Source organism: Mya arenaria, chromosome 3 (assembly GCF_026914265.1).
Source record: "Mya arenaria isolate MELC-2E11 chromosome 3, ASM2691426v1".
Taxonomy (NCBI): domain Eukaryota; kingdom Metazoa; phylum Mollusca; class Bivalvia; order Myida; family Myidae; genus Mya; species Mya arenaria.
The window spans coordinates 45,779,217-45,805,773 of record NC_069124.1 but is presented as its reverse complement, the minus strand read 5'-3'; the positions used below and the strand labels follow the sequence as shown (position 1 = coordinate 45,805,773).

Sequence of the window (26,557 nt, the reverse complement as noted above, 5' to 3'; positions counted from 1 at the left end):
AACTAAAGTTAAAGTTTTAGGGCAGGTTAAAGTTTTAGGGCAAGTTGGGAGTTTAATAAAAACACTTCTATACCCTTCATTCATTGACTAAATACCTCGCACAATTATTGACGACCGTCTTACAAGAAGGTTACATAACTCCATTTTAACACTTATTACAAATTATGGCCCTTGATTGATTTGGGGTTTTTTCTTTTCATTTCTTTTGACAGGCACATTTTTATATGCTTGGTTTTCACAAGGGAAAACTAGTTATGAGAATGACTTGCGTCATTGTTCCAGCGAGCTGGTGGGAGGGCATCATCAAAGTCACGTTTGACATATTTTGACCAATGTTTGTATATAGATTTATTTATGGAGAGCTTTTATAGGATTGCTCTTGAGGTCCTTGGGATCAAGGTAAAAGTTACTATAGGTTTTGAATAACTTAAGAAGGGTCGACATATTCTATCAAACTTGGTATATATGAAGTCTATTGAGTCTCTTCAGGAGATTGTTTTGGGCCTCCAGAGTTATGGTCAAGGTCACTGTTGCTTAAATAGAGAAAAAAATATAAGTACTGAATAACTTTTGTAAGGGTTGACATAGTGTGACTTAACTTGCTATATAGAACGAGTTTATGGAGACCTTTCGTTGGATTGTCTTTTGACCCCTTAGTCAAGGTCAGTGTTACTAAAAATAGAATACCGTTTGGTACTGAATAACTTTAATTATGGTTGACATACTGTGACCAAACGTGGTATGTAAAGAAGAGTTTATGGAGGACTTCTATGGGATTGTGTTTGGGGCCCCTAGGATCAAGGTCACTCACAGTTACAAAATAGAAGAAAGCAGTTGAAACTGTATCTCTTCTGCCAATCATTAAAAACCCGGTTTTGTCACATCGCGGTTCTCGTTGACTTTTTTTTTATTATTGCCTTTGACAGGCATGTATTCATCGATGATATTACGTTATGATTGTATTCACTTCTGAGACAAAGCGGCGAAGTCGAGCGCGCGCGTTCTTACGACAGCTCTTATTTTCTTAAAGCGTTAGTAACGCTTTCAGCCATAAAACATCAATTCTCGAATCTACATATGAAAAACTGCGACCTGTTCCTTTGCCATCAGTCTTGTATAGATCTATGTTTTCCAGGCATTTACTAAAAAAATTGGATAATTCCAAGACAAAAAATAAATTAGTTGTCAAAACGGTTAATCTGTAAGAGTGCAGCTTTAAAATACTTCCTCAAATTTCCACAATGCAAGCATAAATACGTTTTCAGTGTATGGAATTCTTTTACACTAGCGCCAATTTAGATATTGTATTATTTTTGCAGATAAATCTTGCCATGGAAATTTTCTATACATACGACAAAAAATAAATCGGTTCAATAACAAAACATATCCTACTCCAAGATAAGTCATTATTCATTTCCGATAGGGGAATTTTAGTCTATAACCTCAATGACGATTTATAACGTACCTATTTCAAAATCTATTGATAGACTGATATAGCCTGCTATTTTTACCTGTAAAGGGTATTTGTAAACATTTATTCACGTATGAAGTTTAAAGCTATACAGCATGTAATCCACAGATGGTTCCCCTCTTAAGGCTATGAACTTCAAAGGCGGCATCAAGAAATCACGGAACCAATCTATCTTAATTCCTGGTGTTCAAAAAAATCCGATTCTTAAAGGATTGACTTAAAAGAAAATGTAAAACACGTGACAAATAACAAAGTATAAATATATGCATCTCGCTAGGGATGATAAATAAACGAATTTAAAGCAATATTTTGTACGAAACACAGTTTGAATGTTCCATTTGTGTGATAGTATACTTGCTTACTTAAGTCAACTGGATAAAATATCGTATTCACTTCATCACATTTCAGGTATGTCCTAGATCTTAATTTTAGATTTTATTTGCATTTGTTTTTCTTTTGCAAGTTTGAAATAAGATTTTCTCGTATAATTTATAGATTGTCGTATTCGTAAGCTTCATTTTGCTTTTATATTAATGTACAGTAAGACGAATTAATTCCTTACTTAATAAATCCCTGGAGGTAACTGACCGCCGCTTAAGGGGTGAATTGTAGGTCGATGCAAAGGTGTTGTTTAATAACAATGCATTATCACAGATATAAAGATATAAGCGTTAATCACTATCGGATCCAGAGGGGGGCGCAATCGTCACGCGAACCCCCTAAAACAGTCCAAGTTTACTTTAATTTCAATGAAGAAGAAAACAATAATAAAATACGCTAAAAGTGCACCATTTCGGATTATAAATTGTTGAAAGTCATTGGGGAAATTCCCCCAACTCCCCTAAAAATATTCTAAACCAAATAAATGTCGGTTCTGCGGGAGAGGCGCTAGTCAAAAGGATACGCTCCCTTAATTACGCCCCATCTAACGTCAACTCCTGGAACCGCCCCTGTTGAAAGTGTTTTTTTATACTATTTTATAGCTTCGTGTCCACCAGTTTAAATAACACGCCAAGTATTGCTTATTTGTCTTGATCCGTACAGAAATCATAAAAAAAACAATTGCATCTACCTATTACGTCCCTTTAAGCGCATTCATAAGGAACAGAACAGAACACAACAGAACAGAACAGACGTTTTCTTCAAATGAGAGTTGCAGTATTAAATGCATTTGTGTTTCGAATATGGTCGATCAAAATTTTAATCGTAGATTAAGGCACTAATACTTATATTGTATGGAGATCATAAACACTTCAATGCAATACGTATATAATAACATGTTCTTGTATATTAAGACACTACAAGAACATAATGGACGAGAGCCTGCTTGTGTTGGCCATCGACTTCGGGACGACATACAGCGGCTATGCCTTCTCCTTCCGGTCTGACCCCCTCAGAATTCAGACAAACCAGGTATACTACTTACTACTGACAAAGACTTGCACCAACACTACGATCTTGAAGATCTGTTGTTGAAATGTTTATTCTAAGTTTAATTCAAAGAAACAAAAAAAAAATACGTACAAAAAAGCATGAAAACATCAAGGAAAAGGTTAAAATCATAAAATTATATGAATATATTTGATTAAAAATGGAGCGAATTAAAAAAGAATGTTGTTAAAAAAATCGAAAAAAAAAAATAAGTTGAAAACATTCATTATTAAAAGAAGCTTTATGAATATGATCCCTACAAAAATTAATAAGCCAGCTCTCTGATGACTCCATAATACAATAATGTTCAATTTTGATGTGTGGTGCCCCATTGTAATTTTGGTATCAATACAATGCAATGCAATGCAATATAATGTAATTCAACGCAACGCAACGCAACGCAACGAAACTCAACGCAACGCAACACAAAACATCGCAACGAAACGCACACAACGCAATGCAATACAGTACAAAACAACGCAACGCAACGCAATACAAAACAACGCAACACAACACAAAACAACGCAACGCAACGCAAAATAACGCAACGAAACGCAAAACAACGCAACGAAACGCAACGCAACACAATACAAAACAACGTTACGCAACGCAACACAAAACAACGCAACGCAACGCAATACGAATACAACGCAACGCAACACAATACAAAACAACGTTACGCAACGCAACACAAAACAACGCAACGCAACGCAATACGAATACAACGCAACGCAACGCAACACAATACAAAACAACGCAACGCAACGCAATATGAATACAACGCAATGCAACGCAACGCAACGCAACGCAACACAATACAACGCAACGCAACACAATACAAAACAACGCAACGCAACACAAAACAACCCAACGCAACGCAACACAAAACAACGCAACGCAACACAATACAAAACAACGCAACGCAACACAAAACAACCCAACGCAACGCAACGCAATACAATACAATACAATACAATACAATGCGACGCAATACAAAACAATACAATACAATACAAACATCTTTAGTACACTCAGGTCATACATACATGACAATATAAGGACATATAACATTGGAGAACAGTGTCAATAAGAGCTTAATAATACTAATACAAAGTAGGATGAGTTTGTCTGGAGTTGCAAGATTACTAATTGATTGCTGATTGTTATTATTATAAATACAGATATTACAGTTTGTATATTAAATTTTGTTGTTTATAATAAACTGAAAAATGACGTGAAATCACCTTTATTGCCACCTTTCAAAGCCATAAAATGCGTCATTTGGAACTCGTGGGCCATTTTTCATCGAAAACAATGATCGGATGTATATGGACGGTTTACAATGTCAGAAATCTATACAGTTAAACTACGCTGCAAGTAGATCGCGTAGTAATTTCAATTTAGCAGTTAAACTTAATGTCTTAACTCTTGGGAATCTTGATGATGTTTGCAACAATACACTTCACTAGCATTCAATTAGTAGTAACTAAGGTATAAAGATAAACGTAAGAGGTTGTTTTTGATGGAAAATGGCCGAGGAGTTCCGAATGAAAATGCGTTTATTCTTTTTTCCACACGTAAAACCATTTCAACGAATACAAACATAATATGGAGTTAACTACTCACAAAATAAGCTAAAATCCTGTTTATGGATGTCAATATCAATGGTCTGGCCTCACTAGAAAGTATTTTAGGAGTCATATTTAAGGTCCATCCCATCGATTGTGGTCAGGGTTCTGCATGATGGTTTTCTTAATTAATGTAGTTGAGTCATAGATATTTGAAAGTGTTTTGTATACTTGTTCGCCTTTCTTTCTAATTTATATTTAGGTTTACAATGAAGAACAAACATTTGGCTTTATCTTTTATGACCTTGTTTTTGTTTTATATGTACACTGATGATGTGATTATGTAGTATGGAAGCGTATATCGTATTTACCGGTAACGCGATCACATAGTATGGAAGCGTATATCGTATATAATGATGATGTGATCATGTTGTATGGAAGCGTATAGCATGATCATGTAGTATGAAAGCGTATATCGTATATACTGATGATAGTCTTGTCGACCTTTATGTCGACTGGATGAGTTATAACACCACCTGCTAACAACATTATGTCGACCTGTTCACACTGGACATGTTGACAGAAGTTGTGTAAACACCCTGATATGTCGACTTCAACAATGGAGTCACAAAGCATGTTCAGCTATTTGTCAATAATTTATAGATAGTGTCATCCACTAAATAAAGAAGTGGACCAGTCGACATAACTTTGGCAATTTGTGATTTTATAACTCGTCGATATAAAACGAGTCGACAAAACTACATGATCACATCATTTGTATATACGATATACGCTTCCATAGCTTTGTTTGTTGTATCTAATTTATCACTAACATAATGCTTAGGTCCGACAATAACTTACATGCATGACAAATATTTACTTTTCATAAACAGTACGGGTATAAACGTGCATTGATCCTGTTTATCGGTCATCTAATTATGCTTGTTTACTAGACTGGTAGATTTTTGTAGGAAAAGTTACGTAGGGTACCAGTCTATTTGTTTGCATAATTGTGGTCGCAAAGAAGGAAGATGAATATACTAAAGACATTCAATAGGCAGATTGTTCAGAACTTTGTTAAAGTTAACAGATTAACGACATTAGTTAACTTTTAAATGTAAGAAACTTGATGATATGCCCACATATTTGCATATACACAAGTGTCGCGGAAAAAACTATGTTAGAAATACAGGAGATCATAAGTGTATCCTTTGTGAACGTCCAGAGCTGGAACGATTTGAAAGTTAACAACGATGAAGTTAACAACGTTGTTAACTTTAACAATGTTCTGAACAATCGACCCATTATAACGAACACACCGTAAAACCAAGGAGCGGGGGTAACCCACAATAGCAACCATTATATAATTGTTATGATAGAAAACACATCATAATTTTATGAATGTTCCCAATACAGAGCTGGTCACAGAAGCTCGTGTCACTGAAGACGCCGACGGTACTACTCGTGGACGAGGACCGGAAGTTCCAGGCGTTTGGTTACGAGGCGGAGGAGAAGTACGCGGAACTCTTGGAAGACTGTGAGGCGGACGGATGGGCGCTCCTCCGCCGCTTCAAGATGTCTCTCTACCACACAGAGGTCTGCACTTGAATGTTAATGCGCTTGCTTCTGAAAAATGATATGCGCACATCTTGTTTTATTAACAGTAACGCAATTTCGGGATATCTATTTCGCGTTATTTTGTTTTCGTTTCAAAAAAGTACACTCATAAATTGTATTCAAGGTGGGGATGATTAACTGCTTGAATGCCCATACCTGCATGACACCGTAAAATACAAGGATGGCTGTTGTACGCTTGATATGTAAAATTGAAATACTTAAAGCTGCACTCTCACAGGTTGACCGTTTTGACAAAAACAGTATAGTTTGTCTTGGAATCAACCAATCCTTGCGTAAATATCTGGAAACCAGTGATATAAGTCTGGTGACAAAATATCGCAGTTTTTAATATTTACGTTCGAAAATTGATATTTATGGCTAAAAACGTTTCTAACTTTTTAAGAAAAAATGGAATATCGGCATAAAACATCAATTTTCGTACGGAAGTATTTAAAACTGCGTTTTGATTTTTTGTCAGCACTTTTATATCACTGGTTTCCAGACTTTCACGAAAAAAGTTTGCCCATTCCAAGACAAAAGAAAAAGAAGTTGTCAAAACGGTAAATCAGTGAGAGCGCAGCTTTAAACAAGCATCTCGTTTCACGATTCGTATGAAACTTTCATGTTTATTATTTTCTTTCTGCAGGATTTGTCTCTGGCTACAGAGGTCACCGACCTCGCGGGCGTGGTCAAACTGCCCGCCATTACTGTATTCGCCATGTCAATCAAGTACCTCAAAGACCACGCCCTAAAGTCACTGAACAGGTGCCCGGAAACGCGCGTGAAGGAGAGTGACGTCAAGTTCGTGCTCACGGTTCCCGCTATCTGGGACGACAAGGCCCGCCTGTTTATGAGGGAGGCTGCTGTGGAGGTTCGTTTGTTAGCCGTTTAGGTTGAATTGTAACAGTTTTTGAAAAATATTTCATTTATGTTTACACTCTAACTTGACAAATGCTCATCTGTTCTTAACCAAAATTTTTTGCAATGCTATAATTCATTAAATCTCGGGCAATATCGCTTTAGTGACCCAATATCTACTCACTAGCGGATCCATGGTAAGGGGAGGGGGTGCACCCGGCATCCCCCACCCTTAAAATCTTCCAAGTTTACTTTTTATTTCGATATAGGAGAAAAAAAAAGTAATAAATTACGCCCAAAATGCACCATTTTATACTAAAGCACCCCCACACACACACACCATCAATTTTAAATAAATTTCGGTTCTGAGGGAGGGGTGCAAGTCAAAAGGTTACACCCCTAAGTTATGCTTCCTCTAATGTCGAATCCTGGAACCGCCCCTGCTACTCATAGGTATTTCCTTGTGCGAATTATGCTACACTTCGCGGCGCTCTTTTTTCGCTTTACCGTGCCAGTAAAAAATGGTAATACCAACAAATCTCTGTTTCGCTGTTTTCAGGCGGGGATTCCGCGTGCGCAGCTGGGTATGGCCCTAGAGTCGGAGGCGGCCTCGGTGTGGTGCCAGACTGTCCCCCTCGTCATACCCGCCGAGGACGACAGATACGCCCTCACAAATGTAGACTCCAAGTACATGGTCGTCGATCTGGGAGGTTAGTTTCATAAACTCTTACACTTTAATATACCAATGACTGCGCTATTGCCCTCCCTTATTAATAAAGTCGAATCTTGTTATGTCGAACTCTGTAGCCAGGAAATTATCGAGTTTTTTTAAAAATAGTTTGGTTATCTCGAAGTATTTCCCGGTGTCCAAACAAATTCGATATAGCGAGTTTTTGCTGTTATTATAAGGTTATTTATCAAGAACCGGACCATTTTAAGCGTGGAATTGACACGTCCCTGAACGATAACATTATAAAGTATATTTTTTTGAAACTAATTTGTTTTACAACAATTGTGAAACAAGTTATAACACAAACATATTTATCATTCTTGCTGGTAATATTTTACGCGAGTGTGTGGTATTGTATTGTGGGGAAAACCAGAGTATCGGGAGGAAACTCACTGGCTTGGTGACCACAAAACAAGATCATACGCGCCCAGGCTGGGACTCGAACACGGAAAGCGCTAACTGAACAGCATTTTATTTATTCTGGAACTGTTTGAAACCAACAGTTAGAAGCCCAAGGTATAAATCAAGTGGTTGTCGCGATGTGTTTATTGATAACGTCTGTCCATACTATACTTTTTCAAAAAAAAAACTTTAAATTGTTTCCAGGAGGAACAGCGGACATCACTGTCCACCAAAAGCTTGCCAACGGGAAGCTCCGGGAGCTTGATTCTGCAAGCGGTGGCTCATGGGGAGGGACGCAGGTCGACAAACGCTTTATCGCCATGCTGGCGCAGTGCTTGGGCGAGGAAACCATGAAAAAGTTTCACAGGGAATGCTTGCAAGACGTTTTCGATTTAATAAGAGAGTTTGAAACAACGAAGCGAACTTTAACACCAGAAACAACGGGAATGGTGCGAGTTCGGCTTCCCGCGTCTTTGCATGAACTGCGGAAGAGCTTTGACGAAGAAATGCCGAAAACCCAATTGCGGAACCAATTTTTAACCACGATTAGGAATTCACAGTACGGGGATAATTTTTCAGTCAAGGGTGATAAGTTACGGGTGAACGCTGGATTCATGAGACACATGTTCGACCATTCCATTGACTCATTGATCAGTAAAATCGGCGAGATTCTTGAAAAACCGGAAGTAGGTAGACTCGAAAATATTCTAGTCGTAGGCGGTTTCTCAGAATGCGCGCTTGTGCAGCATTCCATGAGGCAACGACTCCGCGGGAAAAAGATCATATTTCCACCGGAAGCTGGTCTGGCCGTGCTCAAGGGAGCAGTGTTATACGGCCACAACCCGCAGATTATTGCAAGCCGTGTCGCTAGGTTTACCTACGGCCTTAAAACGACCGAAGAATTCGACGAAACAAAACACAAACACAAGTACAAGGTTGTGAAAAACGGAGTGGCATTTTGTTCTAACCTGTTTCAAATCTACGTGTTCAAGGGGGACGAGGTCGAAACGGGACAAGTAATCACAAAAAAACACAAACCCAAAGACAATCAAAACCCGGGTGGATATGTTACATTTGAAATGTACCTCTCTACTACAGACTCGGCGACGTATGTGACGGACCCCTCGTGCTACGCGCTCGGGAAACTGGAGGTGAGAATGCCCGAGGATGCAAACACTGCCTACGAAACTTCCCTCATATTTGGGGACACCGAAATTATGCTGAAAGTGAAACATTTGCACACAGGGAAATCATTTGCAAAGTTCTTTAGTTTTATGTAAAATCCGAGCAAAACTGTTTTACAGTCGAAGCCCGTTGGATCGAACTCGTTTGGCTCGAAATCTTCATTTGCTCGAACTAGATTTAAAGTACCGATTTTAATATACTGAAGTTAAGCATTTCTGCTTAGCTCGAGGTTTTTGAGGCTCGAGGTATTTTCGTTGGTCCCTGTGAGTTCGAGCCAACGGGGTTCGACTTTGTTATTTTCATTTATGCTAAAGTTCAGGGACCTTATTCTCATTATTCTTCTTCGTACTGCCATGCCATGTATTTATGTTATCGTAATAACGATGAGCTTTATATGTTCAAGTTAACAATAAATTTTCTGTTCTGTTCTAACATCCAGAGTATGAATTTCAGACTCCGAAAAACAGCATTTTAATTTTGTTGTCAAAAAATATTTTAAGAACAAAGTTGTACAAAATGGTGTCTGTGTTAAAAGTTATCTGTTCTAAAAAAGGCTCACATATTTGGTCAAAATTATTTATGTTATAGATATTTTGAAACATTCAGTCTTCTGAGCCTGAGTCTGAAAATCAGACTGAATACGTTAGCGAATACGGACGTCTCGGATTGATATGGAAATCAAGATTGAGAGCTATCAATTTTAAACTATTGTAAAGTTATAAAAAAAATTTTTAATTGTGCCTGGCATTTGCATTTAAGCTAGCAAAAATGTACCTCAAAATGGATATACATTTGTTACTGGATATAAAAATAGTTTAAACATTCTAATCCTTGGACATGATTCTTTAAAAACCGAACCAACGTTTCAGGATTGAGGTTTTCTATTATTATACATGGACAGTTGATAATTGTCAGTTATAGTAATTGATATGTTAACACTCAAAATTGTGCATATTTTTTTTTAAAACGACAAACCTTTCTTTTATTGTGTGTGTTCTTGAGCCTGCATGTTCACATTTAATCAAGTTTGAAGGTAGATAGTCTAGATATACAGTTGAACCCCGTCGGCTCGAAATCGCTTGGCTCGAATTCCTCGTTGGCTCGAAGTGGATGTTAAGAACCGATATATACTGAAGGTAAGGATTCCCGTTTGGCTCGAATATTTCGAGGCTCGAGGTATTTTCGCCGGTCCATGGGAGTTCGAGTCAACGAGGTTGGGCTGTATGCACAAAAGAAATGCATTAACATTAATGTATTATTAATCTGTCAAACTCCTTTGGCTTCAATAATCAGAACAAAAAACACACACATGATTCGTGAACAGACTAGAAATATTAGCTTTTATAAATGGGGTTTTTGGTTTATAGCTACCTGGTCACAAATTCCCCAGTAAAAAAACGCCAAAGTATTACTAATATTTTTATCTATCTAAACCTTCTACCGTCACAGCTGTGAAACTTGTAATATTTCAAATAAGACTACATCTTAACCCGTAAAATGTTATATATTATTCTTACCTGAACCAGTACAGTCAGAATCAATTTTATTGTGTTGTTAAATTCTGTGAATTAATTCATACTGATTGAAGAAGACAATCAAAGATATACATTTATTTAATAAAATAATTGAATTAACATCATTGTTACGTTTGTTATTATGTCTTCTCCATTCATGAAGAGACTATTGTTTTTGCCATGTCCGTCCGCCCGTTTGTCACGCTTCATTACCGCTCAATAACTATAGAACGTTTGCTCCCAGAAACTTCATACTTGGTATAACAAGTAAAAAGCCCTTTATTGGTTTTTAGATTAGTAGGTCAAAGGTATAGGTCGCGGTGACCTTGAGGTGAAAAAAAGAAGATTTCCGCTCAATAACTGAAAATTCTCTGGGTTAAGGTACTTCATACTTGATATACTTGATATACTATTTGGTCATGATTAACATATTGATTTTGAAACCAGCATATTGAGGTCAAGGTCACGGTGAACATCAGGTGAAAAACAATACGTTAGCGGTGAACGCTTCACCCAGGAACTTTATACATGGTCATGCCAGTTGGTCATGATTAGTAGATGACCCCGATTGATTTGGAGATCAGTAGGTTAAAGGTCAAGGTGGGGTGAAGAAAAAACAACAGTTTCACTCAATATTTCAACAAAAGAACGCTTGGGCCCAAGAATTTCATAATTCGAATGCGAGTTGGCCATGATGAGTATATGACCTCTATTGATTTTGAAATCACTGATCTTAAGCAGTAGCTCAGTTTTGTTCAATATTGCGGTGACAAGGACAAACTTCAAGGTCACTGTTGGTTCGTCTCCAGTTAAAATAACAAAATTCATGTCAATTATTTATCATTTTTCAAATACGACAACAAAACGTGGTTGATAAGTGCTTTATAAAACAATCTATAGTTTGATATTGGTAATAAGTTTGTTCATACCACCATTGGGTTTTTTAGTTGCATAGTAACTGCATTCGATTCTTTGCGACTTTGACTTTTTTTTACCTGTTGGAGTGCACAAAACAGTTTTGCAAAACTTTCCACACACTATAATGTACCTTTTTGGTCAAATGTCGCTAAAAGTCAACGGGAGAATCTAAATAGAGGTACATCTCTAACTATACAGGTGAACCTCCATCTTATTCAGAGGTGCGGCGGACATACGGGACGGCATCTGCTAAAATATTGAAAATAAGGCCGGTATACCACATACACATTGCTTGCGTCCGCTCTCCGAATCGGACGTCCGCGTCCGCAATATCAAGCGGAAACCATATTATCTGTGTCAGCAAATATATTACAGAAAAATCGTATTTTTAAGTAGCAATAGTATCTGATATTAATAATTTATTTTATTTATAATAGTCGCAACTGTGTTTGCATATCATTCCAAACTTAAGGTGTTACATTACCTGCTCATTGTTGCGACGTGAAAAAGTCTCATCTTTCTTTCTGCTTGTTAGCACTGTGGGCTCTGTTGAAAGTTGAAGTCGACGCACTGCGCCTTGTAACGCCGCATAACAGTATCGCCGCATAAACGCGTTTTTTCGTTTATGCGGTGATTTTTTAACGCATAAACAGGGCGACCACGTTTATGCGGCGACGCTCAACGCAAAAAGCAGAAATTGCTTATATGGAGCGCAACTGTGCCTTTTAGCCACATCAAAAGGATTAACCTAACCATTTATAATAAAGCTAAAAAATAGAGTTCTAATATTTCAACAAAAACGTTGATGGTGATGGATATTTTAGTTGGGCCGAACGTCATTTCAAACGTTTTCGCAGAAAGATCAATTGGTTTGGTTCACATTAAAACCGATAAATCTTTGTCAGTATTTACGTCTCTAAAAGTCTAGTTCAAAGCTTGGTTGAGTGGACACAAAATACTAAGTCCGATCTTGATGAAACTTTATCAACCACTATTGTACTATTATGTGTTTTAATTGGGGTTTTTATGCGGTGAAAGTTTGCCTTTTTGCTAGATTATAAGTATCTTCCATGGCCGAGAGAGATCGCGACCATAAAACTAACAAAATACGGGTTCGCTGCTGCGTTATTATATGTAGATTGTATTTCTTTGTGTTTTGCTACATTTTCAAATTTCGCCAGAGTTTTCATAGACTCCAAGACGATGTCAATACTGTCTTTAGCCATCGACTTCGGGACGACTTACAGTGGCTATGCGTATTCATTCAAAGATAAACCAGACAAGATATCCACAAATCAGGTCTGTTCTTATTATGATTTTGTCAAATTTTGGAGTGAGCTGTTCGATTTAAATGTTCCAATATACGTCAACTTTAACGAAAAACAGAACTGTGACAATCATTCGGAACTCCTCAGCCAGTTTTATCGAAAACAACCTCAGATGTAATTGGACACTTTACATAATCAAAATGCGGTACGTTTAAGTCCGCTGCAATTAGTTCGCGTAGTAAAACTTGATGACTAATTCAAAGATAAACCAGACAAGATGTTGTCAAATTTTTGGGTGAGCTGTTCGATTTAATAGTACCAATATACGTCAACTTTAACGAAAAACATGATCATGTTACCATGAACTGTGACAATATTGGATTCGTCCGGAACACCTCGGCCATTTTACATTGAAAACAATCTCAGATGTATGCCGGTAGAAGTAGTTCGTAGAGTTTTAAGTGACACTATTTATAAATTCAAGCGTTTTAACGTGTATTTTATATCATTATGTTAAAATTGGTTGCCAGTGAAGTGTATTATTGCATACATAATAAAGATTCCCAAGTGTAAAGCTGCACTCTCAGGATTGAACGTTTTGGCAACTCTTTTATTTTTTGTCTTGGAACGAGCCAATTTTTGCGAAAATCCATGGAAAACAGTAATATAAGCCTGCTGGCAAAAAATTAGATCGCAGATTTTCATATTTAAGTTCAAAAATTGGTGTTTTATGCATTTTTCTTAAACCGTTATTAACGGTTTGAGCCATAAAACATTAATTTTCGAACGGAAATATGAAAAACTACGATTTGATTTTTTGTCAGCGATCTTTTATCATTGGTTTGAAGCTGTTAATTTTCGAACGGAAATATGAAAAACTACAATCTGATTTTTTATCAGCAATCCGTGAGCACGACTTACGTAGTCGAGGGATCGAGATATAGAGGCGTGACGACGATATAACCATGCCGTGGTCACGAGATTATAAGTATCTTCCATGGCCGAGAGTGTAAGATAGATCCCGACCCGAGCGTAGGGTGTTTTGGGGAAACGAGGTTTAAACTCTCGGCCATGGAAGATGCTTTTTCTCCCACCTCAGTTAAACAAAACTAAGTATTAAGTAAAAAATGTATTTTTTGCTGGAATTCTTTTGAGCGTAGTCAAAATAAATGCGGATGGATATGTGATAATTCGTGGTTGTCATGGACATGCGCGCAGTGATTTAGATTATGATTATGTTAATAGTCAAATTGTTCTTTACATAGTTTTGAGGAGAGTGAAGCATTATTTCTTGAAGATGCGTGAAAACTATTTAAAGACCTATTTCACTTTTAACATAATCTGAATTACTTCGCGCATATCCATGACAACCACGAATTATCACATAACCATACGCATTTATTTTCACTACGCACAAAAGAGTTCCAGCAAAAACAATACTATGCGGCCATGCAAGATACTTATATTCTAGCATGGTTGAATTTTTGGATCTACTTATCTGAGGTGGGAGAAAAGAATTTCTAGCATAGTTAAATTTTTGGTTCTACTTATCTGAGGTGGGAGAAAACTAAGTTATGGTCACAAGATAAAGAAAATTCACACTTTCACCTCTATAACACCGTAATCATATCATGTTCATGGTAATAACATTTTTCTCTTAGAGATGGGCCAAACATTTGACTTCCCTGAAAACTCCCACCGTTCTGTTGTTAAACCAAAGCAAAGAATTTGACAGTTTCGGCTACGAAGCGGAGGAACGCTACGCTGACCTGTTATTGGACGAAAGCGACGAAGGCTGGATGCTCTTCCGGAAGTTTAAAATGATCCTTTACCAAAACACAGTACGATTAATATACCACAGATATTTCAAATATAAAATTATACAGGTTATGGCTCTGAAGATATATACAGGTTTACAATAGCTCCATAGTCTTATTTGTGCCTTAGTTTAAACTTATATATTTTACAACGATTGTGAAACAAGTTATAACAACATTATATTAATCACTCTCGTTGGCACGATTTTACGTTAGAGTGTGGTATTGTTGTTGGGGAAATTGAGAGTACCCGGATGAAACCAACTTGTCCGGCTTGGTGACCAAAAACAAAAAATCACATGCTCCCAGGCCGGGAATCGAACCAATGTCGCCAAAGTGAGAAGTGAGTGCGCTAACCATTGCATTAACCGGACAACCAAATTATTTGTTTTTCCTTTCAAGAAACTTGACGAAAAGACCACTGTCCAAGATTTAACGAAGAAAAAGGAAATGCCTGCGTTAAAGATATTTTCACTTTCCTTGAAATACCTAAAAGACCACGCATTGGACAACTTGAACTTGGAGCGGCTTTGTATCACTGAACAAGACATCACGTTTGTCGTTACTGTTCCGGCTATCTGGGACGACCGAGCTCGTATGTTCATGAGGGAAGCGGCTGTCGAGGTGAGGAAAAGATCATTGATAAAAGATCATTTGTTTATTTTAGTATATTAACACTTTACAAACGAATATTGGAAGCTTAACTTTCAGTTTAAATTTGAGCGACACGGACGATTTTGGAACTAATCTCTTGAAGTTATATTTGCAACTACACAACTATATGAATTTAGAACATGGTCATGCTACAGTGTTGGGGTTATCATTGAGAACATCGCCATGTTCCAATGTTGGGGTTATCATTGAGGACATTGCCATGCTCCAATGTTGGGGTTATCATTGAGAACATTGCCATGCTCAAGAGTTGGGGTTATCATTGAGAACATGGTCATGCTACAGTATTGGGGTTACCATTGAGGACATTGCCATACTCCAGTGTTGGGGTTATCATTGAGAACATGGTCATGCTACAGTATTGGGGTTATCATTGAGGACATCGCCATGTCCTATAGTTCGGGTTATCATTGAAAACATCGCCATGCTCCAGTGTTGGGGTTATCATTGAGGACATTGCCATGCTCAAGTGTTGGGGTTATCATTGAGGACATTGCCATGCTCCAGTGTTGGGGTTATCATTGAGGACATTGCCATGCTCCAGTGTTGGGGTTATCATTGAGAACATGGTCATGCTCCTGTGTTGGGGCGTGCGACGTCAAAGACGCAACATATCCTTTCAGAGAAAAGCATGCTCAACCCTAAAGGGGTTCACAGGTTTGTATATACAGAAAATTCGCAATCCACACGAGCCCGGGCTTTGCCAATTCGCATATTACCAAATAAGTACATTAACGTACTATAAACGTACTTCCGTCTATAACGGAATGTTATACTATGAACGCACATCCGCCTATAGTGGACCGTTCCACTGTTATTGGCTTTAAAGGCAATATTACATTCGTAATATAAGCATTTATAAATTAGTAACACCGAAAAATAAATGCAAAGGATTATATGTGCTTAAACAAGTCCAATACTCGAAAGTATGTTACAACAGCAGCAACAGCAACGACAACGATGACAGCAACAACAACAACTACAAATAAATTTCTTTATTTACAGGCAGGCATACCAAGAAACCAGTTGGTTATGGCCCTGGAGTCTGAGGCGGCTTCTGTCTGGTGCCAAAGGGTCCCTGTGGCCATGGACAAATCCGCCTTTACGCAGGACAACTCGCGATACATGGTCGTGGACTTGGGAGGTAATACGATATAACCACTATGGCCAGGTCTGATGTTCTGTTGAAATATCTTAAGAAACACTATCTTAATATGAAAAGTAAATGGAATATGTCCGGAGCCAATGGTTTGTTGAAATATATTTTGCAACACTGTGTAAATATCAAAGCAAATAGAGTATGTTCGGGGTCCAATGGTTTGTTGAAATATCTTGAGCAACACTGTGTAAATATCAAAGTAAATGGAATATTTTCGGGGCCCAATGTTTTGTTGAAATATCTTTTGCAACACTGCATTAATTCAAAATGTAATGGAATATGTCCGGGTCGTATGTTTTGTTTAAAAATCTTGAGTAAGACTGCATCAATTAAAAAGGTAATGGAATACGTCCGGGGTCCAATCTTTTGTTGAAAAATCTTGAGCAAGACTGCATTAATTAAAAAGGTAATGGAATACGTCCGGGGTCCAAAGTTTTGTTGAAAAATCTTAAGCAAAATTGCATTAATTAAAATGTAATGGAATACGTCCGGGGTCCAATGTTGTGTTGAAAAATCTTGAGCAAAATTGCATTAATTAAAATGCAATGGAATACGTCCGGGGTCCAATGTTATGTTCAACTATCTTGAAAAAGACTGTGTTGATATGCAATTTCATGCACGAGTGTCTGTTAACATAAAGTGCATTTAAACAAACCAATGTTTAAGGTATCCGACTCCAGATAGACTAGTTCTCGGATAGCTCCATTAATCACAATGTCGCCTGGTGACTCAATACAATTTTGGTGGCATTTGAAAGATATTTGTTTCCTGATTACTTATATGTAAAATAAATGACTGAATGCAAATCCTTCGTAAAGACATAACAAATTCAACTTTGCTATCTTTGAAGAATATTTTATTTTACTTGTCAAATTATTTTCGGTAAATGTTTTTAATTTTCAATTTCTACACACAGAATCGTTTAAAATGGTACCAAAACAGTATGGGGTCATTCTAAATTCATATATTTATGGGTCATTTACCTTAAAGCTGCACTCCAACAATTGGACCTTTTTGACAACTTTTTATTTTTTGTCTTACAATGAGCCAATTTTTGCATTAAGGTCTGGAAACCAGTAATATAAGACTGCTAACAAAATATTAGATTGCGGTTTTACATATTTACGTTCGAAAATTGACATTTCATGCCGAATAACTCATTTTTCTCAAAGCGTTAGTAGCGCTTTTAGCCATAAAACTTTTTGAACGTAAATGTTAAAAACTTCGATCTGATGTTTGGTCACCAGTCTTATATCAATGGTTTTCACATATTTACGCAAAGATTGGTTCATTCCAATATTAACAAAAATGTATAAAAAAAAAAGTTGTCAAAATGGTCAATATGTGAGAGTGCAGTTTGTCATGGGCTTTTACCTGTAGTTTCCATCGAGCTATTTATACAACTTAAATGATACCTTTCGATGTGTTAATCTATGTGAAGACACGCTGATACTTAGGCGAATAATTGAAGATTTTATTAAAATTGCCTCAATTAGGTGGTACGGCTGATATCACAGTCCATCAGAAGTTGCGGACCGGACAGCTGAAACAGCTTTGCGCGGATTTTGGGGGCAAATGGGGAGGACAGGAAGTGGACAACAACTTCGTCCAACTACTTACTAGATGTCTCGGACGGGAGGCGATGAATACGTTTTATGACGAATGCCTACATGACGTATTCGATCTGCTGAGAGAATTCGAAATGACAAAACGTTCGGTTGCTCCTACCGAAAATGGAAAAGTCAGAATCCGTTTGCCAGTCTCGCTGACTGAAATAACTCAGAAGAAATTATCAAAGAGTAAGGGACGAGAATTGTTCCTGAAAAGTCTAATTGCATCTGACTATGGTGACAAGGTTTCTATTGCGAAGGATAAACTCAAAATCGACGCCGAGATTATCAAACGGATGTTTGTTGACTGCATTTCAAAGACAATTGATGCAATCAAAGATAAATTTAAAGGAGATCCGAGGATTTCAGATGTTAAAAATGTGCTGGTCGTTGGCGGCTTTGCTGAATGTGCGATAGTTCAAGCTGAAATGAAAGAACGCCTTCTTAAAGTGAAGAAGAAGCTGGTGTTTCCCCCAGAAGCTGGACTTGCTGTTCTCAATGGTGCCGTTTTGTTTGGCCACGAACCAACCATAATTGCAAGCAGGAAGACGAGATTTACATACGGCTTGAAGAGGAAAACGGACGGGAAAAACACATTTCATATCTTTATTGAAAAGGAAGAAGAGTATACAAATGGACATGTAGTCACTGTCAATGATTGGCCATTGTTGGATAAGAAAGGCGGATATGCGACATTTGAACTCTTCATGTCGACGAGTAAAACACCAACGCTCGTTACTGATCCCACTTGCAAGAACGTAGGAAAACTGGAAATGAAAGTTCACAATAGCTGCACTGCATGTGAAGTTTCCCTCGTGTTTGACACAGATGCCGTTATGCTAAGAATAAAGGAACCGGAAACTGGAGATGTGATTACAAAGATGTTTGATTTTATCTGACGTCTTCAAAAAATCCTTGAGGCGCGACACTGCAAAGTTCTGCCGAAAGACGGACTGTAACATGATTGTGTTGTTGATTGTTACTTTCATCCTTACAGAAAGCGTTCACGTATCGATAACAAAGGCTTATTGAGTTTGAAAAAATGATCAGTATACACGTTGGACTTCAAATATTATCCGTGTTATGACGATTTTAAAAATGTTTTCAAATTAAACTGACTCAAAATGCCTGAATGGATGAAACACTTTATTTGCCTGAATACAATACTGCAAAGAACGTCTTTCTCTATGATTTTCCAAGTTCCATTTGTTGTGTGTTATAGCTTTACACAAGTTCAATTTTTACTGGTCTTATGTTACATTAAGATAATGGTTAAAGGTTATTACTATTTACCAAAAACCAAAAAGATGGAATGCGACGAAATCGTACAACCATTTGATTTTGATAAATGCATACTAATTAGCGTTTGATCAGCTTAGTGCTCAAGCTTATATTTTGTCTTCTGACCCAGACTCTGTTTAAATCTACCGCTTCACCTGATTAAAATCAATTACAGTTGACTGCAGATTCACTCAATTATATGTACGGGTTATTTGAAAAGTTGAAAAGCTCCCCATTGGACAAAATTTCGAACACCAATTATTGTTCAGGTAAACATGTCAGCAAGTACATAAATAATTTTACATAGTTGTAGAAAAATAATTATGTGCTTTTAATTCTTGAAATGTAGATTTTTTTTTATTGTAATTAGGTTTCTGCTGTTGTGTTTTCCTTCTTCCAAGTATGTCACAATTCCGAACATTCTACAATGACATTATCTTTACTTATATCTTACCTACTACTTCACATTTCATAATTGACTGGTATTTTTTATATTTTATGTTTAGGAAAAATATATCTTAAATCGACAATCAAATTATTCCGTATTCATTTCAACTAAAATATCATTTTTTTTTCCAATAATGATTGATTATCCTGGACCAATTGGATGGCGGTATTTATCAAATCATATTGATCGGCGACTCACATGAAGTGTTTAGATTATTTTCCAATTAGGTCATATGTGTTGTTGCTTTACTTTTCATTTGCCGAAAGAAAAAGTATGGCATTTCATGGAATCGAAATCCTGGGTTCCAGAGTCTGTCTGTATGACTTTATTGATTAGTACACTACCAACAACGCGTTTTTTTTGCACATTTCGCACATCGCCGCTATTTTTCTTTACCGCGGACGACATATTTTTAATCTAGTTTTCACTATACGCCGCGATTGAAGCATAATGACCACCGCGTTCATACATACAATTTACTCCGCGTTCCACCACGTCGAGTCACCGCGATACGCGGCGTTGAGAAGTGTTAATTAACGGTAATATAGGTACCTGTCAATTCTCTGAAGGCCTTTTCTTTGTTCCCGTCCTACATTTATAATTATACGACTAAACTCCCATCAGAGCTATTGAAAAAAAGTGTCTTCTTACGGTTGTAAGAGGACCGTGCACGAGAATTTCGAGTAATCCCACTAGCCGATACATTGTCACTAATATATACAATACACTTATCGTCGTATAAGTCAGATACATTTACAAATCTTGGTTCGTACCCAAAACGTAGTTTGAGCCCTGAAAATTATGCTTTGCAACTGACAAAGTATTCAGACGCTATTGTCACATTGTTCGAAACAATCTAAATTTCAAATACCCTCGTTAAACTTGTGTGATTGCGAATAAATACATTATTGAGTCAATTAACTTATTAGAAATACTTTAACAAACACTCAATATTCCAGCGACATAATTGTCAAGTTTGGGGGATGAGATTGTTTACCCTCACATTCGAGTGAAAACCATTTTGCGAGCACGGTTCAATTTACATGTACAATCTTCTATTTGTACCACGTTTACCTGTTAAAATACCTACACATCGCAGTAAGCCGCATCGCGGCGATACGCTGCGTGCATGTATGCGGAAGTCGTACGCAGTAGCAGCAGATGATCACGGTGATAACACGCACCACCGCATTGGCTACCGCGGAATATATCGCCGCGATTTTCCGCGACGACGCAATCTCTCCCGCGGTGGCAACGCGTTTTTTGCGTGGTTGGTAATGTATATCTGTATATATTTCCATGTATAGCATTTTGATAAGCTAATTATAAACGGACACTTGAACCGTGATTTTACTGCGTCATAAAATCAGTTTCGTTTTGATGGGGTTTTCATTACAAGAGTTATGAACAATTTTGACGTAGATCTATGTCTGTTACACTGTCAATTCTCAGCCTAGTTTTGTTCCACAATGGATACATGTACAAATACAGGTATTGTTTTAACTACGTTTATTTTACATTCGAACTTTGGTTGAGGCAGTCATAAAAGTTTGACAATAGTTAATAAACGAAAGATTATTTCGCAATGACCTATTTTCATGAATATTTGCATAAATAATACCATCACGTATTTGGATATCTTTTATTATTGAATAAAACTAAAGGAAGTTTAAAATAAAAGCAAAACTAAACATTGCATTGATTGTAAACTGATATTATTCATATAATGTAACAATATGTAAACGGACTCCTCTGTGTTAAAAACAGTTTAACGCTTAACCATTTAGCAATATTTGCGTTCACTAATAAAAAAGCGGAAATAAATCCGTCTTACAGAAAAACATTGATGCCTTGAAAAGTACAAAAACATTTTAAAAAAGGTACCTGAATTAATTTATTATTTCTACATATTCCAAATTTAAATTGCGTACTATCTCAATCGTCCAGATTAGTTTCAAATCTCAGCTGTAATATGTTAGAGATATCTCCTCAAAATTGTTTCTTGTAATCCCTTTAAAAAATGTACAAACACATATAAATATATACGCTACCCTGTTAACAATATTATGTAATAATTTAGCGTATTTCCTAAATAAGTAAGTTCGACTGTATATTTCACGAGCTTTTTTTTGTTCATTGGTTTTTTATGTTATCCATCTTGGACTCTCTCTCTCTCTCTCTCTCTCTCTCTCTCTCTCTCTGTCTCTGTGGAGAGAAACAGAAACACGTATTTTATCTTTATATATCTGTTTGATATTTTTAAAAATGAACTCGGCTGCTTTGAAGAATAAATTCGGTTGTAACATAGAAACTTATTTAAATTTTGAATTGGCAATACCTACAATAAATATTGTAAACTTGTGCCATATCCGTATTTATATTATTTTTCGATTAGGTAATATTTCCATTTACTGAAAAAGATTAACGCTTATAACGCAAACAAAACCCTGTGTTCCCGAGTTGGTCTGTAGATACTTGATTATTTATATGCACGTATGGTTATCTCATAAGTAACTTTAATCGGACACTTGAACTGTGATTTTACTGCGTCATAAAATCCAATTTCAAACGAGTTTGACATGGATCTCTGTCAGTTTCACAGAAAATATTAAGGAAAGTTATGTTTAAAAATGGATACACGTACAAGTACAGGTACTGTTTAAAAAAATGTGTTTACATTTAAACAAGATATGTTTGTCAAACATTATGACTTATGACCCCCCCCCCCCCCCCGAGTGCCATGATGCCAGGATTATTTGGACAATTGAATGAGATATGCATGGACCGAAATGACAGCTGATTTGTCATTGACATTGGATGACTTTGAGGCAGTTTTAAGATTATGACCATTCAAAGTGTGAGGATAGTAGTTACAGCTTTTAATCATGTTCAGATGATGACTGGTATTTGATAGGTCTAGGCATTGTTGAGTTATCACTCGGACAATCTTTTAGCATTCAAGGTCACTGTGACCTTGACCTTTGACTCGATGATCCCTAAAATCAAAAGGGTTCATCTACTGGTCAGGCCCCACTTTCGTGTCAAGTTTGATGACCACTGGTGTAGGAATTGGCGAGTTTGCATTCAAGGTCACTGTGACCTTGACCTTTGACCCGATGACCCCCCAAAATCAATAGGGGTCATCTATTAGTCAGGCCCAACCTTCATGTCAAGTTTGAGGCCCATGGGTGTAGGCATTTTTGAGTTATCACTCGGACAATCTTTTAGCATTTAAGGTCACTGTGACCTTGACCTTTCACCCGGTGACCCCTAAAATCAATAGGGGTCATCTACTGGTCAGGTCCAACCTGGATGTCAAGTTTGATGACCATATGTCCAGGAATGGTCGAGTTATCACTCGGACTAGCTTTGGTCTACCGACGGACTGACCGACCGACATGTGCAAAGCAAATGTACCCTCTCTTTTTCGAAGAGGGGCATAATAAATGGATGAAGCCTTCATTACAGTTTATTGACATTGTTGATAAACTAATGATAATTTCAAATAAGCTTCATAAGGTATATTTCTTTTGGGAACGAATACGTTCAAATCGATTCAATACATTGTTTAATTCGAGGTCATACCAGGCAGAAGTCAGTGTTGACTGAAGCGGCCGGAAAAAGCATGACTTAAATCCTCGTGCACTTTGTAAGACGTACTAAAAATATGCCGAGTGCATTTACTGGAAATAACAAATGTACGAATTTTCAAGTACAACGCAAAGTACGCAATTTAAATTTGGAATATGTAGAAATAATAAATTAATTCAGGTACCTTTTTTAAATGTTTTTGTACTTTTCAAGGCATCAATGTTTTTCTGTAAGACGGATTTATTTCCGCTTTTTTATTAGTGAACGCAAATATTGCTAATGGTTAAGCGTTAAACTGTTTTTAACACAGAGGAGTCCGTTTACATATTGTTGCATTATATGTTAGTGACATTGTTTATTTCTCTGTTTTGCGAGCTACACCTATAAGTAGGGTGCAAAACAATGTGGCCGGAGCTATACGGCTACTATTTTGGACCAATGAGGTTGTCGTAATTTTCAAATTATTTGACGATAAATCATAGTGAACGGCGGTTTATGTGTCGGTTCTTATGGAACAAATCGCCAACATGTTTTATACTTGATATACATATACCTGCATTCGTACAATTTCTTACGCATACACATATTTAGTAATAGAAGAGAAATATAATAACGCATAGAAGCCAAAAGAAAAGAAAACAAAATGAAATATGTAAAAAAATGTTAAAAACAACTTAAACAAGAAGAATATCAATTTCAGGCTAACCATAATTGTATTTGTATAACATGTTTTATAAAGCAATACAACTTCATTGAAATTTATACTTAACTATGAATGTTATACATCATATATGTTTGATTGTATCTATAACGTATTATTATTAACTTTATATGTTTCTTATTTGCTTGCTCATTGGCTATGTGATTCATCTTGGAGAAAATAAAGAGTCTCTCTCTCTCTCTCTTTCTCTCTCTCTCTCTCTTTCTCTCTCTCTCTCTCTCTCTCTGTGTCTCTCTATCTCCCTCTCTCTCTCTCTCTCTCTTGTTTGATTAAACGATTGATGTTCATACAGACGTCAAAATAAACAATACACTATACTTAAAAATAATGTTTTGTTACTCAAGCATAATAAAAAACGGAGCTTTTACATCACTCATACTTTTAAACGTATCTGTTTTGATATTTTTAAAATGAACTTGGCTCCTTTTAAAAGCGAATTCGGTGGTTCCTTACAAAGTAAGTATTATTTTAATTTGGCTATACGTTCGATTTAAGGTACAGAGGGCTGTATAATATCTGTGTTTATATTATTCTCCGGTGGTATTTTTTTACATTTTCATTCGGCTGCTTGAAAAATAAAACATTTCATGGAATCGAATACCTGGGTTCTCAATTGTCTGTCTTATTGATTTTGATGAGATACTATAAACTGACACTACTGCGTAATAATATTGGTTTCGTTTTGATGGGTGTTTCAAAACAAGCGCTATGAACGATTTTGAAATTAATCTCTTACAGTAAATTTTAAGCATAGTTATGTTAAAAAATGGATAGATATACAAATACAGGTACTGTTTTAAATACGTGTTTGCATTTAAACTCAATGGTTGATGTAATCATTACAACTTATTGACAATAGTTGATAAGATAAATCGATAATGTATAATTCTTTAAACCTATGCGGCCAAATATATTGATTACGTTAACAATAGATCACACTCGATATAGGCCAACGTGTTTTTTTCCGAATATTTAATATCTGCATGTATATTTGGATATTTTTATCATTCAATTTAATTTAATGAAAGTTTGGTACAAAAAAATAAATATTGCATTTATTGTAAACTTATGTTTATTTTTATTGTGATAAAATCAGGACACTAATTAACATTGCCTCGTTCAATATAATGCCAAAAGAATGATTTGATTTTATGCTTCGATATGTAAGAGGTATCACTTCAAAACGATTTCTCCTTATCACTTTCTAGTATTCTAGTATATGTTACAGAACATGGACGTATGATTGTCCCTCGAAACCAAGCTATGACGGAAGTTGAAGTTCAATCATTGGATATGTGCAAAGAGGAGATTATTCTACTAATCGACCCTTTCTTTGTGTCGGCAACACTTTGTAGAGAATACCCTCGATTTGAACCTGTTTACCAGTTATCCATCAGTTAGAACTGAAACATGACAGATAATACGTCTCAGGAGTTTTAATAAGACAACTGCCATAAAATATTTGCTTACAGGACTTTGTGTTTGTTCTGAAAGAATGTGGCTATACAGCATTGGCAGCAGAACTGTTACGTTCCCGTTTAAAACTGGACGCGGCTACAACCTTAAAACATGTACATCGACATCAGGACAAAGGCCATCGATAAGCAAAATAAATTTTAATCTGAAAATGATGGTGGATGATGCACAGTACACTAATCCTCGGCTTGTTTTACGCCAAACCAGAGACGGGTTGAGCCTAAAAATGCAAAATGAAAGTGATGAAGATCGGAGACAAATTCTTAATGACATACGCATAGCATTTATTGGCGCAGAAATCGATGCGACAGCTATTAAATTTGACGAAGGTCTATGTGAAGGAGCTGTCTTCACCGAAATGAAAAGTCTCACGAACGCGACAAGTAATACACTGCTAACAAATGGTGTGTATTTTGGTCGGTTAGCAAATGCTAATGCTATTGCAGGACGTTTCAATAAAAGCGATCATATGATCAAAGCCGCCCTTTGTAATGCATTTCGTATTGGTCCTTGCTTTGAACTTGTGTTTATGATTTATAACGCAGTGCAAGTAATGCTGTATAGCTTTGAAATATCACAAACAGCTGAAGAAAGGCGGGCTCTGTTAATGTGGGGTAGACGTGGTCTTGAATGTGCTGAAGAGGAAAATTTGGATGGTAAACATATGTGGAGAAAATCATTTGTTTTGAGAATGGTATTCTGCTTGCTTAGTCTCGGGAACGGTGCAAACGTTATTGAAAATTGTCCTGTTGACGACGCATGCATTGTAGAAGCAAAGGAACTTTTTGCCGATATAGATATAAACTGGACCGGTATCGAG

General features: G+C 36.7%; 2 protein-coding genes across 2 annotated transcripts; both read left to right on the top strand.

Annotated features, from left to right (window-relative positions):
• Positions 1 to 1,671: 1,671 nt before the first annotated feature.
• On the top strand, positions 1,672 to 10,896 carry LOC128226592 (heat shock 70 kDa protein 12A-like). Its single transcript, XM_052936544.1, has 6 exons — positions 1,672 to 1,879; positions 2,767 to 2,884; positions 5,887 to 6,066; positions 6,734 to 6,958; positions 7,505 to 7,655; positions 8,282 to 10,896. The coding sequence occupies exons 2-6, from the start codon at positions 2,783 to 2,785 to the stop codon at positions 9,355 to 9,357; spliced, it is 1,734 nt and encodes a 577-aa protein (XP_052792504.1). The 5' UTR covers positions 1,672 to 1,879; positions 2,767 to 2,782; the 3' UTR covers positions 9,358 to 10,896.
• Positions 10,897 to 14,737: 3,841 nt separating this feature from the next.
• Positions 14,738 to 19,119, top strand: LOC128226062 (heat shock 70 kDa protein 12B-like). The gene is made up of 4 exons (XM_052935959.1): positions 14,738 to 14,803; positions 15,182 to 15,403; positions 16,457 to 16,595; positions 18,107 to 19,119. The coding sequence occupies exons 1-4, from the start codon at positions 14,762 to 14,764 to the stop codon at positions 19,117 to 19,119; spliced, it is 1,416 nt and encodes a 471-aa protein (XP_052791919.1). The 5' UTR covers positions 14,738 to 14,761.
• The last annotated feature ends 7,438 nt before the right edge of the window (positions 19,120 to 26,557 follow it).

What these genes read in the sequence shown, in the direction of transcription:
- LOC128226592 (XM_052936544.1), top strand. Translation starts at nt 2,783, where the DNA reads ATGGACGAGAGCCTGCTTGTGTTGGCCATCGACTTCGGGACGACATAC. An exon ending in TCAGAATTCAGACAAACCAG is followed by an intron (nt 2,885 to 5,886) that starts GTATACTACTTA and finishes TTCCCAATACAG; the next exon opens with AGCTGGTCACAGAAGCTCGT. An exon ending in TGAGGGAGGCTGCTGTGGAG is followed by an intron (nt 6,959 to 7,504) that starts GTTCGTTTGTTA and finishes CGCTGTTTTCAG; the next exon opens with GCGGGGATTCCGCGTGCGCA.
- LOC128226062 (XM_052935959.1), top strand. Translation starts at nt 14,762, where the DNA reads ATGCTCTTCCGGAAGTTTAAAATGATCCTTTACCAAAACACA. An exon ending in TGATCCTTTACCAAAACACA is followed by an intron (nt 14,804 to 15,181) that starts GTACGATTAATA and finishes TTTCCTTTCAAG; the next exon opens with AAACTTGACGAAAAGACCAC. An exon ending in TGAGGGAAGCGGCTGTCGAG is followed by an intron (nt 15,404 to 16,456) that starts GTGAGGAAAAGA and finishes CTTTATTTACAG; the next exon opens with GCAGGCATACCAAGAAACCA.